Below are 15,147 nucleotides of genomic sequence, written 5' to 3'. Positions count from 1 at the left end.
TCTGAGCTTTGTTTGTTTTCCCTACAGAAAAACTTTTGAGAAAGCCACATCACTGAACCTGAATCCCAAGAAGATGAAATCTTTGTTCAAAAAATGGCTTGACTTTGAAAAGGACCATGGTGATGCATCATTATGTCAAACAGTGAAGCAGCGTGCTGTGCAGTATGTTCAACAACGCACAAGTGCTGCACAGTAAAAATGTACAGATATGTAAATAAAGGTGCACATTTCTTTATTTAAACATAAAGGGAATTGATTTCACAAAGTTTGTTGCTTTTATTAAATAGTCTACAAAGGCTATCATTTTCAGTGTACACATCTTTGTAAATAAAACTTGTGACAACCTTGACAACACACACCAAAGCAGTTTTCATGTTGTGCCCCCCCCCCCCCTCTTTTTTTTTTCGTACAGGCAGAGACATGTCTCAATTGTGCCAGAAAACTGCATTTAGTCTGCCTATTCAAGGGCAACACCAGTTTCCCATTAGAGGCACAGTGGGTGCATGGGAAGAGCTTATACAAAAGTGGAAAAACACATGGCAGTTCTCACAAAGCATAATCACAAATGTAACATTCGTTACTGTCCATACATAAATGTGTCTCTTAAATATATAATGTACAAACAAAACATGAATTTCACTGAAGTGTAAGTTTCGGTATTTGTAAGTAAGTAGTGGTTAGGTACACGAGTAAAACTCCCCTCACGAGCAGTCCCTGCCATGTCCCTAGAGCACCACAGAGAGAGGAAAGCAAGAAACATCGCACGGCATATTCATGCTATTAATTTGTAGCAGATTGGCTAAAGACATTAGTGGGTTACAGTGTGTTATGAGTGAAACTAGCAGGAGTTCTCACGTGTACAGGAAAGTATTCGGTGCAATTGCTACAAGACTGGATGCAGAAGTGGGCCCACCATGTTCCACACAGAGATGAAGCTGTTTCTAAACCACTAACGAAGTGCTAGGAGAAAGTAGAGCACGTCCTTCGCTCGAACGGGCAAGAAAGCAGTGACAGCCACAGCAGTAGTGACTCATGCTGCAAATAGAAACCCTAGCTTGGTTATGAAAGGGCACTTGACAAGAAAGCACACACAAACAGCACACAATCGAGCAGAAAGAGGGATAATGGGATGCATGCCAGTGCATACACATGGTGGAGGAAGGTGATCCTGTTTATTGGGGAGGTGACCACTCGTGTGTGACTGTTCACAACCTAGCACCGGATGGGGCTACGAGGAAAGGCCGTGCGGGAGGGCATGCCACTCAGACTGATTCGGCCAGACTCTGAAACTCACTGAGCGCTTTGATGGGCGCGATGTTCTTTTTCTGTGAGCCCTTGCGTACTTTAGCTCTGACTTCTTCAGGCTTCTCCCGGCGAACCAGAGGCTTCTTTTCAGGTGCCTTCATCTTCCACACAACAATCGGTGACTGCAAAGAAAGGATAGCCCCCACTCGTTGGCCCCAAGGTTGCATACAATACAGGACCTGGCATGCACCACCACCTATGTATCCTCTACTTACACTCACAACGCCACTTCTTGGATACTGCGGTAAGAAAAAGAACTGTTAGTACAACGCACTGTGTCACAAAGTGTGGGTACTTGCCTTAGTTGATGCTACATATGACGCCTTCACTGTTAGCACAACTGCATTCATCAGGTTTTTGGCAGCTTGAATCAGAGATGTGGCACTGTCAAGCTGGAAAGCAAGAAAAAAAAAAAAAGGTGACTGAACTGCCAGCCAAGCTTTAGTTTGACATCTCACCCCAGAGACAATGAGGTTTCCAGAAATGTTCTGCACATCAGCTTTCACTTTACTGGTGATGTTGAGCTGGTGACAATAAAGTGCTATGCGCTGAAGATAAGCAATAAGATCCTTCTTGGTGCTCGACTCTGGGCACTGTGAAAAAAATTAAGCACATTAGACCACTTGCACAAGTCAAGCATACACCATTGTTTTATTACCTGGTCAGCAATGGTTCGTGCCAATTTGTCCAGTTTAGTGCCATACTCTGATATCTTTTTTGCAGCGTTGATGACGTCCATAGTTGTTTTCAAGGGCCCTTTGCCCCTTGTGAAATCTGTCATTTCCATCATAATCATGCACATCTGCTTCGCCAGCACAATGATATCATTGCCGGTGTCATCCCATTTGGCCACTTCGCGGTCAAACTTGTTCTTCTCTGTGCGGAATGTCTCCACCTGAGCAGCAATCTTCTGCTTCTCTTCTTCTGACACGAGGCGGTAAGCATCCTGTGTTGGAATAATATAGTTAAGCACCTCTTGCTCCATGCAACTTAAATGTGCTCCTTACCCGTGTGTTGTTGATGCCACTGATGTCCGGATACTCATCATAGTCGGCAGTGTGGGCACTAGCTGCAAAAGGAATAGCATGCCTATGCAGCTAAGACAGCATTCAACTAATCCCCAGGCAGACAAAGGACAGATGCTTACATTTGCTGCGTGTTTCATAGGTGTTATCCTCGTACTCAATCTCTGTTTCCGAGTCCAGCTCCTCTGCACTCTAAGAAAAATCGTCCAGCAAAACAGCTATAAAGCACCAGCCAACATCCAAAAGCAAAGGACAGCTCATACAAGCACACAACAGTAAGCAACCTGTATCCCATAATGCACACACAAGTCAAGTTTTTCCTCACAGGCCCCACTCCTTTGAGAACTAAATGTGACCCAGCTTCCAGAGAGATTTGAGCCGTCCATTTCATCTTCAGAGTCAACATCAAACTAAAAAAATTTTCGAGACTAAATTGTAAGCATATGGTTGTGAAAGCCAAACTTACCCTATTCATCAGCACTGCACGGCGAATCTCCCGCACACCATCATAAACTAGACGGGAAGCATCTATAAATTCATTTTCATCTATTTCTTTCTGGGGACTGGCGCTCAGTGCTTCTACTGCCATCTCAACCTTCTGGGCAAAGTTTGGCATAACTGCAAAAAACAGCAGAACATCTTCAGAGAATGAACTTCAGTGCAAACAACAATCCTACCTTGGTCTCTCAGCACTGCCACAGCCTCAAGTACTCTTTCTGTGTAGATACCTGGCTCATAGTTGTCCATCTCGGAAGTTACCACATTGCACACACGAGCTGAACGCCCTCGAATGGCACCAGCAGTGCGGTCCAATGCATCTGCATCATTTTCTTGCAGAGCCAGCACGCACTTGTTGACATCTTCAAGAATGTGGTTTTCTATGAAAATAGAGCACCACTATGTTAAGCAGAATTCTCACTTCAACAAAATCCTAATCAGGTAAGAGCTGGAGCATCATAACTTGCCAAAAAAGTGAACACAAACCACAGCCTCTGCATTAATAGACTAATATTTAACAGGTCTCGGAGCCACTGCCACCTCGCAAATTTTGAGCCAGTCCTCCAAAGCACCGGATTTATGACTGCAGGCATAACTATACGTAGTGCCTGGTGAGGTGTGTGATATGTATAGTTGCTTCTAGTTATGACTCAGGCACTCCAAGGAGCCTCTGTAGGGCTTAAAATTACGATGAAATGTACATGACACCTCATTGTAAGCTGAATTCTTTGCTTCTATGGCCACTAGCAGCAGCCAAGGACACAGAGACAAACAAGCACCATGTTTAGCTTGAAGAAGTATAGTTAAAGCAGTTCTAGAGAGGGTGCCAAATTTCAGAAGTGATGGAAGTTGCATGCTCAAACTGCCCCCAATGGGGAATGGAAGCTTTGCCTTACCTGACACAGCCAAGAAGTCGTCAATGGTGGTAATGTCATCAACAGCTTCAGTAAGCAGACGCACCTGTGTCTCCCAGGCATCTCGAAAAGCGTCCATGTTTTCCTGTGCCACTTTAGAGCGTGGCCGTGCTGCAAGTATACGAGCTGCATTCACTACTTGTGGACAGAGGCCCTCAATGTGGGCCGCCGCACACCGCACCATCTTCACACCATCCTCATGGCTTGACATAGAGCAGGCCAGGCTGGCCACTTCAACCAGCTTGTGGGCGTGCTCGGCAAACACACGCGCATATTCCTCGACCTGCCGCTCGTTCCCAGCACGTGCTGCCTCTACCAGCACTAGAAGAGGCACCTGTGTCTCGAGAAACGAATCCGATACGTGGTCCACGACTGCCTTGCGCAGCTGCCGCCGCAAGTCCCGCGTCTTGCGCCCCATCTGCTCCACAGCCTTGTCCAGGGAGTCCTCCTTGCGGCCTGCACTTGCCATGTATTCAGCCAGTAGGTCTTGCAGGGCCTGCCGAACTGCATTGCACTCTGCCACAATGCGCTCCCGCCGCTCATCGCGGGTGCATGATGAATCGGCCATGAGGGCGGCTCCGCTGATAATACTCTCCAGCCTCTCTTCCAAAGCTGGCCTGGTGCGCAGTTCGTTGTAGGTGAGTGGATCCAGCACAACACGCTCCTGGTGAAGCAGGACAAAACAAGGGTACCAATGTTAATCACAATTTCTCCCTACCTAGTTAGGGTACAGGCCTTACATCAAAATCATCCAGTGCAGCTGCTAACTCGCCAGGGCCCTCATAGGATGGCACTAGGGCGCCAGCACGACCTTGTGCAACGTCGCCAATTGTGTTGACTGCTTCACACACTTGCCGAAACACAAAATCTCTGTTCTCCTTGGCAGCCGAAAGCTCAGGATGACGAATGTAGACCTGCGGGCAGCAAGCGTGCTCTGTGAGATGACGAACCGGAAGGTTGTTTTCTTTTGTACCTTAGAGGCTGTGAGAAGCATCATGCTATTTTTCTTCAGCACTGCCCTGGCAGCAGCAAGGTCATCTCGCAACCTTGAGTCCTTCAGCTCCTACAACAAAAGAAGGATGGTGTTGTGCCCTACCACCAAACATTGCTGGTTGCTAGTTCTCACCGCCTGCCTGCGTGCAGCCTGCTGTATCAGCTCAACAGTGTTGACACCAAAGTTTCGAAAGAACTCCATCAGCTCAGACTGGCTGGATGCATTCTTGACCTTGTCCAAGTCATCCTCGACCTGAGATAATATGTGGTCTCCACAAATGAACCACACAACAAGGCACGTATTCGGTGCTCACCACACGCAATGATTTCAGCAGCCGGTGCACATCCACCATGTCAGCGAGGATCAGTAGCCGAGTGACAGCAGACAGGAGGTTCCGTGCTGAGCGCACCATGTTACCCCTCTTGACCGATGAGCAAGGGTCCTCCGCAAATTCACGCGAAGCCTTACTCATGGCCTCTCCTGCAAGACATGTTACTGAACATGCCACTCTTCCAATATGTACAGGGTTGCGCTTCGTAAAAGTGAATGCACAAACACGAGCCCATGCTCTGCAACAACTGGCACTGGTTACCGGCCCTGGGAAAGGCAGCAACTCGTCTCGTTGTGCTTCTGACATAGCTATGCTGAGTGCTTTTCCTGGGCACTAGCAGTTGACACCTGCAGCAGTCACTGCAGAGTGTGGGTTTCACACTGTATGTTCCCTTTCATTAAAGGCAATCTCATACAACATTAGCTTACCTGTCTTCCGCACTTCATCTACAGCTGCCATCATTTCCTGATGAATGTCAGGGTTCTCTGTTGCGATTTCTTCTCCCTTTTTGATGAAGTTTTCTGTGGCCCGCTCTACAGCAGCAACCAGGACATGGGCCCGCTTTGAGCGACCTTTCTTCTTTTTTGATGGTCCTTTTGTGTTTACCAGTGTCGTCACCTAGCCAAGCAACAAAAACATTGATCTCACTACAACAGCCTCTCGCTACCAAAGGTGGGGAGGCATTCTCCTTGCCTGTATGACCAGGGGCTCCAGAGTTTTCTCCACAGACAGTGTTTTGATCTCGAGGTTCTTGGGATCCCACTTGAGGGCGACTGGCGGTGGCTCCATAGTGGACATGTCTCAGACCACCTGGTGTCCCTACAGGTCACAGCAACAGAAAACTGCCACTTTCTCAGACTGTTTTCAACAGCACACAAACACTTGCACTTTGTCACTTTTAGTGCTCACATTTTAGTCATTGCAGCCTTTCTGCCCATTATACTTGCTGTTAGTACTGTATTGCATGTGTTGTAGGGTGTTCAGCCATAATTGTGCGACTGTTGTCAGTTTAAATAATGAGCAAGTAGTACCCAGAGCAATAACAATCACTTGGTGAAATGATGGCATAATAATTGATAGTGTGTTTGCGCTTCCTGTGTCACTGCTTGTGTCTTGGCTTGTCACTAAAAGACAACTTCGGTGCATGTTCACTTTGTGGTTGAAAGTGAGTTCATCTTTGGCCTCCCTTGGTTTTCTCTTTGTTGTTTTGTTGACTGCAACTGGGCAGCAGCTCCAGAGTGGCAAAATTTGGTGGTTTACATGTTTTATGAACAGTGTCCATTTTCAAAGCCCACGAGGCACATTCACATTTCAAGCAGTACAATTAACCTGAAGCAACTTCAATTCAGCAGTGTGCACAAACTCTACCAAGATTTTATACTGTTACTTCAGTGTTCAGTAAAAGGTTTTAAGGAAATTCTACAGCAGAAGTTTTGTTCCAATATTATGGGCAGACAACAAAAAATGGGGTGCCTGAGACTCGGGAAAAGAGAGAATTTATCTGAACGCCTGAGCTAGTGCGCTCTAGCCTGCTACTCTGCACAGGGGGAAGGGGAACAGGGACACAGAGGTGTGATGAGGGATGCATAACGGTGAAACCAAGTTCCACATTCTGTTGATAAACAGTCAGAAATTTCATCTATGAAGCCACTGCCGGGTTGAAATTAACTTTCAGATAAAGGTGCCAAGACTCAGGAAAAAATGCACAGAAGATACAACACTCATTGTGCATTCTACATCAAGCTGGTGATAAAACAAGCCAAAGGTTCACAGAAAGATAAAGGCCTGAAGTGATTGATCAAGGGATGTCACAGCGACATCCTTATTTGACCACCGATCAAATCAAGCTGGTAAGGTATTTATCAAGCTAGAAAGCAGTAACTGTACGAGTTACATATGGAACATTTCGCCAACAATTGCAATGCGAGAAAGAAATCCATTTTTTTGCTCCTCTACCATTGTTCAGAACCACCTTGTATGGGCACAGTTGGAGTTGCGTACTGATAATAGTACAGAAAATTTGGCATTGGTATGCATGCTTTGCAAGTATGGCAGTTAAATAGATTTGTCCTAATTTCAACCTTGTTTTGAATGCCCCTGTGACATATCACACTACTTACCATCCTGTGAAAGTAGTTTATCACTGCAATTTTTCTATGAGAAAATGTTTAGCCTCATTTAGCACTGTTTAGGTAACGTGACAGACAAGGATTGTTTGGAATATCAAATTACTCATGGTCAGTGCTACTACACCAATATCATCTGTGGCACTGGAACAACTGTGGCACCAAATTTCACCATGGCAATCTTAATAGGCAACTCTGTAGGCATGTACAAGTTATAAAGCAGAAGCTGGATGACATGATTTTTAGAGAAATAATGCAACTTCAGTAAGTCAAATCGAGCTTCACTGCAAGCCACTTACAAACAATATTTCTTTATAAGATAATAAAGGCAAAAACAGATAAAAATGGACAGATTAGCATAATAAAATGAAGCAGACTGTGCCACAGCTTCCAAGAACACTCCCACAAATGTGAAAGCTGATGTAAATGTTACAGGACTGGTGCCGTTATTTTATAAATGCAGCACCCGCAAACAGTGATGTAAATCCCTCTAGCAATCGTCTCTCAAGATCAGTTGAATATGATAACAAAAAAAGCAAATCAAATTGCACTGTAAGAGCAAGAGCACTTTAGTATGGTCAACTATAGAGAATTTTCTCACGGAAGAACAGATTGGTGCACTTTACACTTCTGTCAGTGCTATTTGAGAGAGTGTGATTCTCTATGTGCCACTATCTGACACCAAGCTAAGCAGCATTGACCTCAGAGGTTGCTGGTAAAGCGTAGAATTCCTGTGCTTCCCCCGTTTTCTCAAGCAATGTGAATTGTGAAGACATGCTGCTTTTAATTGTAATTTTCTTGGGAACTGAGTTATCTCTTGTGACAGACTTTCGGAACCGTAATCTACCACTTTGCTAGACTTCATATTTGTCTATAGTGTCCGTACAATTGTCTGCACTTTTTTATGTGGCATAGGCTCTTGAGCGACTTGCGTCTTTGCAGCTGTATTGCTAAACAAGGCATCTTTGACATACAACTAAAGTGCAACCGCTTTCTAATTACCAACGTTAATCCTCTTAGGTCTGAAACCAACAGAAGCTTCCTGCATTTCTGTTCCCGAACATTCTTTTTTTCTTTGTTTAGAAATTTCTTTAGGTTGACAAGAATTCTTTAGAAGGAATTTAGCAGTCTATGACACTTCTTGTGCAACTTTCTAGCACAGAGACCAAAACACACAGGTTGATATCTCATGCTGAAAATGCAAACTTCCTGCAGACCTTCAGCAGATCTCAAAGCAAAATGATAGTTCACAATATATGATTACATTGTTTACCCGATTCTAACGCAGGTTACAATTGGATACCAAGGCCAGTGTTCTTGGCATTAGCAACAGCCTACCGTCAGTGCCAGCATCTACATCCTCATCACAAGATGACAGCAGAGCAAGTTTTTGTGTAATATGGAAACAACACTTTCAGGCTTTAAAGGGGCCCTGAACCACCCTTCGGGCTTGGTGAAAAAACACAGCCTGTGGATAGCATATGCTGCTGTGAACACCTCGGCCAAATTTTGCAATTGTATACGGCACATGGTTCGCAAGCGGAGCACAAAGTTACCTTTCTCTCAAACGCTCTCTTTTCAACCAAAGCCTGCTCCTTACTCTTTTCTGGGCGCCTTATTTTATAATATAGCATATTCCCATATGTGGTTGCTATTGTCAAAGAGCTGACATCAAGAAGGGTGTTTGGAACAGTACACTATTTTTACTGATACTGTGTATATCAACTGATGCAGTTATGAACAGGCTAAAGTAAGTGAAAACCTGCTTTCGAATTTCTATAGTAATTACGTACTTCCAGAAGAAATTGACTATCGTCTGCTCACACTCGGTAACTGCCACCCGCGTAGGAATTAAACTTTGGCCACCCTGCTTATCGATGCCGTAGCCGTCAGGTCTGGCTAATTTCGACTGTAGTTTTGAACACTCAACTAGCCTCGAACCACGCGAAACTTAAGGTCAGACCACATGCACACTTGCCAACGTGCGCTCGCTCTTGGCTGCTCCTGTTTAGACTCCTTGGCAGACTTCACTTATACTGAGCTATTGATCACACTTCAAAATGCACAAGTTGGAAGCGGCTACTATCCATCAGTCCAGCTGGTGCAGGACAAAGGCAGTTCGCACCACGTAGCAGAGCCAGACAGGAGCATATGAGCACGAGCGCGCACTCGAGCCCCGTCATCCACAATGCAAATGCTGCAGTTGCATGTAGCTGTGGTCTGCTACGTAGCCTAGATACAGCGACCGCGACAAGTCTGACAAGGCTGAGCGCAATGCAGCTCACTGACAACCGCGTTTGGTGCATCATAAGCACCAAAATCGAAAATAGTGGCATAGTGGCATCTACATGAACATCCAAAATCAAATTTGAACTGCACACGACGGTGACGTTCAGTAGGCGGAGCCTTGTGGGCACACCCCGCCCTGCCGTAGCGTCCACAGTGCAAGTAAACGAAGAAGTAACAGAAGCACCGCAAAACCAGTGTTTGACTGCCAATAACTCTACTTCTGCTGACTGCATTGAAGTACTTTTTGTGGCAAAGTAGTTCTGAAATGGTCTAATTTCTCGACTTCGATAAAAAGAGATTGACGGCCCCTTTAATTACAAAAGTGCTAATTCAAAAGATACTTTGTGCTAAGCTAGCACCAAGAGTTGCATTGGGTGTTTTCGGCACTCTAGAAGCTAGCACACATCCCTGTATCAAAACTGAAGAGCGTGGCAAAAGACAATAGATGGTCCCATAGTTGTGTCCCTTTCTATGTCTATCATGTTTTTCTACGCTCGATACAGTAGTTTTGATATAGTAATGCAATACCAACTAGCCCATGAATCTATCCTATAGTAGCATTCGTCGCAGATTGAACAGGCAAAGTGGTTAGTTAAGGTGTGGCCCACTATCTCGTTCGTTATGGTTGCGGAGTCATTCAAGAAATGGGCACACTCAGATATAAAACATGACAACATGCTGCATGCAGTCTGTATACAGCGATAAAAAGCTGAGAGATTGTCAACTATGGACGTTCTGCATAAATAAATTTCCATTCCGTACAGGTAAACTCTAAACGTTTCATCTTATTTGCGATTGCCAAAACCAAAGGGATGCTACACTTTTGTTATAAAATCAGGTCCACATTAAGTTAGGATGCATTGTCACGTTTTATGAATGCACAAAAACTATGTGCACGCGACTGGGGGGCATGTTAGAATTGGGTAAATACTGCCAAATGTAGTAGTGTTTGGACTCTCTTTTCTGCCTTTTTTTAATTCAGCTAGCCAGATAATTTGACCAATTCTGTAAGTCCCGTGAAGCTAAAATTAACAGAAAACTTATGTTCAGACGACTTTTTTGCCACTTCAAATAGTACAATTTTTGTGAAACCCATCCGGGAAACAAAACATTACCTATGATCTAGGCTTGAAATTTGTTCAACTAGACCTCTTTTATTAGGACAGGTCCGGACAAATCCAATTGCTCAGTAATGCTTCAAAAGCACTAAAGTTGGCTCTATGGTGTTACTAGCCACCTATATTTGTGCAGTTGAAGACTGGAACTTGAAAAAGCCAAAGACTAAAGTCTCTGTCTGCCATTTAATTGGTTTTTACTTGTGAGTAAGGACAATTTCCTTGTCCCAAAGTGCTTGCTCAACAAGTAAACTCTGTACAATGTCTCAGGAAGTAATGAAATAGCATCTGGTAAATTAAGTTTCACCTCTCCATTCTGGAATGTAAATTTACGGAGAATAGGACATCAAACACATAATTGCACTGTAAGGTAGATGCCTAGTCAAAGGACCTTAAGTCACATGTTTATCACACTTCAACTTCAGAAAAGATAAAAATAATTGTGAATACAAACTTTTAGAGCTAAGAGTGTTGCAGACAGACAGAAAAAAGATAAGATTATGAAACACTGAGCACTTGGTTTGGCAGACAAGACATCCAACCACAAATGGTTAATGTACGAGGTCTGTTAGAAATGTATCTGACCTTTGGCCAAAGAAAGTAAACTGGCACAAATGGAGCGTTGGAAACGTAATCACCCTCAAAGTAGTCTCCTTGGGACTCGACACACTTCCAGCGATGCTGCCATTATTGGAAGCATTCCAAGAAGGCCTTTTCAGGAATGGAGTTTAGCTCAGTTGTTATTGCAGCCATAATGTCCCCTCTTGTCTGAAATCGCACTCCTTTCAATGGCCTCTTGATTTTGGCAAACAGCCAGAAGTCGCAGGGGCATATCAGGAGAGTAAGGAGCCTGTTGAACTACAGGAGTCTGGTTTTTCGCCAAAAAAGTTTGACTCAAGTGCGAGGAATGTGCAAGAGCACTGTCGTGATGGATGTGCCAATTTCCTGTTGACCACAACTCCGGTCTCTTGTGCCGCACAGCATCATGCAGGCGACGGAGGATATCCTTGTCGTACTCTTTGGTGATTGTTTAACCCTGTGGTGCGTCCTCGTAGTGTACCAAACCATGGGAGTCAAAGAAAGCAGTCAGCATCACTCTGACGTTGCTGCACACTTGGTGGGCCTTCTTTGGTCTTGGCGACGTGGAATGCTTCCATTGTGATGACTGGGATTTGGTTTCCGGGTCGTACCCGTACACCCAAGGCTCGTCACCAGTGATTATGATGTTCATGAAGTCGGGGTCACTGTTTGTGGAATCCAGCATGTGCTGTGAGACTGCTTTTGCTCCATTGTGAGCAGCTTCGGCACGAATGTCGCCGCAGCTCTCTTCATGGCCAAAGCTTCGGTCATAAGGAATGTGCAGAAAAAGTACTGATGCCCACTTCTGCAATTTCTCGGATAGTCACACGACGGTCCCGCATCACCACAGCATTCACTTCGGCAATGACCTGGTCATTTCGGCATGTTGATGGCTATCCGGAGCATGGCTCGCTCTCCACCGATGTGCGGCCGTCTTTAAACTGGTTGTACCACTCCTTAATCTGTGTGCTGCTCATAGCATCGTCACCAAAAGCCATCTGAATCTTCCGAATGGTTTCCACTTGGCTGTCGCCCAGTTTCTCGCAAATTTGATGCAGTAGCGCTCCAGTCGCTTCGCCATTTTCCTGGCAATAAAAAACCGACGAGAGCAGTGCGCACTACCTCACTCAAACGCTGCGTCCCAGCGACTGACGTTATCGGCTAGCGGGTAAAAATTTGCGCATGTGCACGAAGGTTCAAGGTCGGCTGATGCATGCGTGCTTGTTTCATATCCATCAGGTGTTCACAAACAAAAAAAAAAAATTAAGCTCAGATACTTTTCTAACAGACCTCGTACATGTTAATGCACACCTGAAGGTGACAAGTCAGCAAGACTAACCAACTCTGCTCCCATAATGAGCAAGACATCCACAGTAAAATTTGCATTCAATCTGTGAACAAGTATGCTGCATGCTCAAGTGAAAATGCAACATACAAGGGTGACATGCCAAATTTGTTGAGTGAAATTGCATTACAACAAGCCAAAGGCAAGATAAGTTTATCTGTTCACCATAAAACACAAAACTAAGAACAGCACAATAATCTGCCTTGCATATTCACACCTGAAGTCTGCACAAATTCTAAAAACAGCAACTGAAGATATGCATTTATACTTCATTCCTCTTCAAAAGAAGTAATGAATATTGCGAGACAAATAAGTGAAGCATTCCTTCTGGAAATGGCGTAACATGTGAACATAACAGCTGCCACTTCTAATTGATGAGTGAATGCTTTTATAAGTTGGATTTTGCAATAAACTAATTAAACCAAATTTAGTCTGCACTACGGACAATACTGAAAATGGGTACTGTCTGTATAATGTGTGTATTTGTAGTGAAATGTTCAGTATCACTTCTGTTAATAGCGTATGAGCGTTGAACTGCCAACCTACTACACAAGTACTGCAGAAAATGTAGCCCCACCTCCTTAAATGTATGTACAGCCTGCTGCATTTTTAACTATATCGCGCAAGGATCGACCACACACTCACTCAGAGCCTTGCAACAGCAATGATCCACAAGACTAGAAATAGCAAGCGCAGGCGCACACAGCCTCCAGGGCAAGCGCCTCATTCCACACTGTTTCCTTCAGGATGATGCATTCCTTACCAAAGCAGCAGCCCCGGCACATTGCTACCTGTGGCAACGGTCACACTGTAGAGTGCTATGTACCCCTGAGCGTACTAATGCCAGTCTTGCAGATTATTGCCTCCGCGAGGCGCTGATATAGTGTGTGGTCGATGCATGTGCAATATATTTAAAAAGGCAGGTGGCTGTAGTTTCTTGTGCTCTATGGTGGCTTTTCAGGCATGTGCCCATAATAAAATTCATTAGTGAGAATGACTGCCAACTCTGCAGCACAAAGATCTGACCAAAAGGTTGCACATAAAAACAATAATTCTCACCTGTGTGAGACTCTTCACCACATCAAGATAATACAGCTGCAAAGATAGAAATCTCCTATATGTTTTAACAATGCACATAGAAGTATTTGCTGACTCGTCAATTCAAATTATCAGAAACAATCTAGTTTTGTTCTAATTACCTAAAGTTTAATAAAATATGGTCCAGAGCAGAATCACTAGTCACTGTATATGTGGATGTTGTAGTGTGTATATAAGTCAAAAGATGCAAGATGCACACCTTTTAACTATTCATGCTCTAAGCATTTGAGTTTCACTGCTTTGTCCCGAGCAGTCATAAGTGAATTAACCAGACACCTTGTTTGACTTCAGCGGCTTCAAAGAACACGGCAAACACAGCAAGCCAACAAAATTTTTGAGATTTGTTTGAATTAGCTGCAGCCCATGGAAACAAAGCAACATAATTCACAACTTCCATAAAAAGCAATGAATGTAAAATCTCTACAGCTTTGCCTTGAATTTTAACTTGCGTTCGCGTTACAATGTGCACACACAGATTCGAATGGAGTTATTAAAGTGGGGCTTGATGTTTCTATGAACAGTTAAAGTGAAGAGCATTATGCCCTTGTTTTTTATTTGCACGATGCTGTCATATAACTCTTATATGAGAACCACAACATAATGTTCTCAAGACTTTTTCTGGCCTTGTCATGCATGCAAAACGAGCTCCAACTAAAGCACGATGGTAAAGGCGCGTGCGTCGGTGTGGACATCAACTGCATACGCTCGGATATGGAGCAGAGATACCACTCCACCACATGAGCATAATCAGGCCTTCCTATTACTCATGCACTTCTGTTGTAATTCACTCGAAGAGCAGAACATTCAGGCGCAATGTAATTTTGGCGCATTCTTCAAAAAGAGGCTGGCAAATCTAGGAGCACCACAGAAAATGGCTTCTGAAGGACAGACTACCAATACGGTCAACGCCGCGATTCCTGCTGCCCGCCATTTGGCTAGTCGCGTCAAAATGAACTTACAGAGATGAACTTACAGAGATGAACTTCTGAGAGCGGTGCGGCTGTTTTAGCAACACACCGATCACAGGTGGCCAGTGACAAGAACTAAACTGCAATGAAAGGGCGTTAACCGTGTCAGCACGAGCTCCGCTTCGGCCCCATGTCTTCATTACATAAATCTTCAGTTTTGTCAGCAAACAGTAAACGAGTAGAGCTTTTTACTTTGAATGACTATAAGCCCACACTGACTGCGCGAAATTAACAAGCACAGCTACAAGAGAAAGGTTTCACCACAACTACAACAATAGGCTTACCCAAAGATTAGGCTGCAACTGAGAGCTTGTAACGGTTTTTGTAAAATGTTGCTTGCAAACGAAGTAGCAGTATCCTCTAAACTATTGCTTTTCTTCCAATAAGTTTATAAAAAACTAAATCATGAGTAACAATACATAAAATTAGGCGTTGAAATAAGCTTAGTACTGTAGCTCTGTAATAACTCAAAAGACAACAAGCGCCCGGAAGTGGGAATCCGCACGTCCGCTTTGACGTCTCTACACGGTCTCCGCGTCGAGCTCGTAAGAAAATTCCTT

General features: G+C 44.3%; 2 protein-coding genes across 4 annotated transcripts in view; one reads left to right on the top strand and one right to left on the bottom strand.

Moving 5' to 3' along the window:
• Window positions 1-352, top strand: part of Rrp5 (Ribosomal RNA Processing 5) — a 105,286-nt gene extending 104,934 nt beyond the window's left edge. The window contains exon 33 of the mRNA XM_065429856.1: window positions 28-352. Coding sequence (XP_065285928.1) covers window positions 28-196 — 169 coding nt within the window. The 3' untranslated portion in view covers window positions 197-352. The remainder of the gene's footprint in view (window positions 1-27) is intronic.
• On the bottom strand, window positions 216-15,116 carry alpha-Cat (catenin alpha). 3 transcript variants are annotated; one of them, XM_065429879.2, is made up of 18 exons: window positions 14,872-15,116; window positions 14,593-14,667; window positions 5,761-5,886; window positions 5,496-5,685; window positions 5,050-5,216; window positions 4,869-4,988; window positions 4,716-4,805; window positions 4,483-4,656; window positions 3,725-4,406; window positions 3,008-3,208; window positions 2,797-2,948; window positions 2,453-2,522; window positions 2,313-2,374; window positions 1,964-2,251; window positions 1,764-1,898; window positions 1,605-1,697; window positions 1,521-1,544; window positions 216-1,427 (listed from the first exon to the last, which is right to left on the bottom strand). In XM_065429879.2, the coding sequence occupies exons 3-18, from the start codon at window positions 5,863-5,865 to the stop codon at window positions 1,263-1,265; spliced, it is 2,718 nt and encodes a 905-aa protein (XP_065285951.1). In that variant the 5' UTR covers window positions 5,866-5,886; window positions 14,593-14,667; window positions 14,872-15,116; the 3' UTR covers window positions 216-1,262. The 3 variants fall into 3 exon arrangements, with proteins under 3 accessions (XP_065285951.1, XP_065285957.1, XP_065285941.1); XM_065429885.2 differs by lacking the exon at window positions 14,593-14,667 and adding an exon at window positions 13,581-13,616; XM_065429869.2 differs by lacking the exon at window positions 14,593-14,667.
• Between the last annotated feature and the right edge of the window lie 31 nt (window positions 15,117-15,147).

Source organism: Dermacentor albipictus, chromosome 1 (genome assembly GCF_038994185.2).
Source record: "Dermacentor albipictus isolate Rhodes 1998 colony chromosome 1, USDA_Dalb.pri_finalv2, whole genome shotgun sequence".
NCBI lineage: Eukaryota > Metazoa > Arthropoda > Arachnida > Ixodida > Ixodidae > Dermacentor > Dermacentor albipictus.
The sequence above is the reverse complement of the archived record's forward strand: the minus strand, read 5'-3'. Positions and strand labels throughout refer to the sequence as shown.

What these genes read in the sequence shown, in the direction of transcription:
- alpha-Cat (XM_065429879.2), bottom strand. Translation starts at nt 5,865, where the DNA reads ATGTCCACTATGGAGCCACCGCCAGTCGCCCTCAAGTGGGATCCCAAG. An exon ending in AGATGAAGTGCGGAAGACAG is followed by an intron (nt 5,217 to 5,495) that starts GTAAGCTAATGT and finishes CATGTCTTGCAG; the next exon opens with GAGAGGCCATGAGTAAGGCT. An exon ending in TGCTGAAATCATTGCGTGTG is followed by an intron (nt 4,989 to 5,049) that starts GTGAGCACCGAA and finishes ATATTATCTCAG; the next exon opens with GTCGAGGATGACTTGGACAA.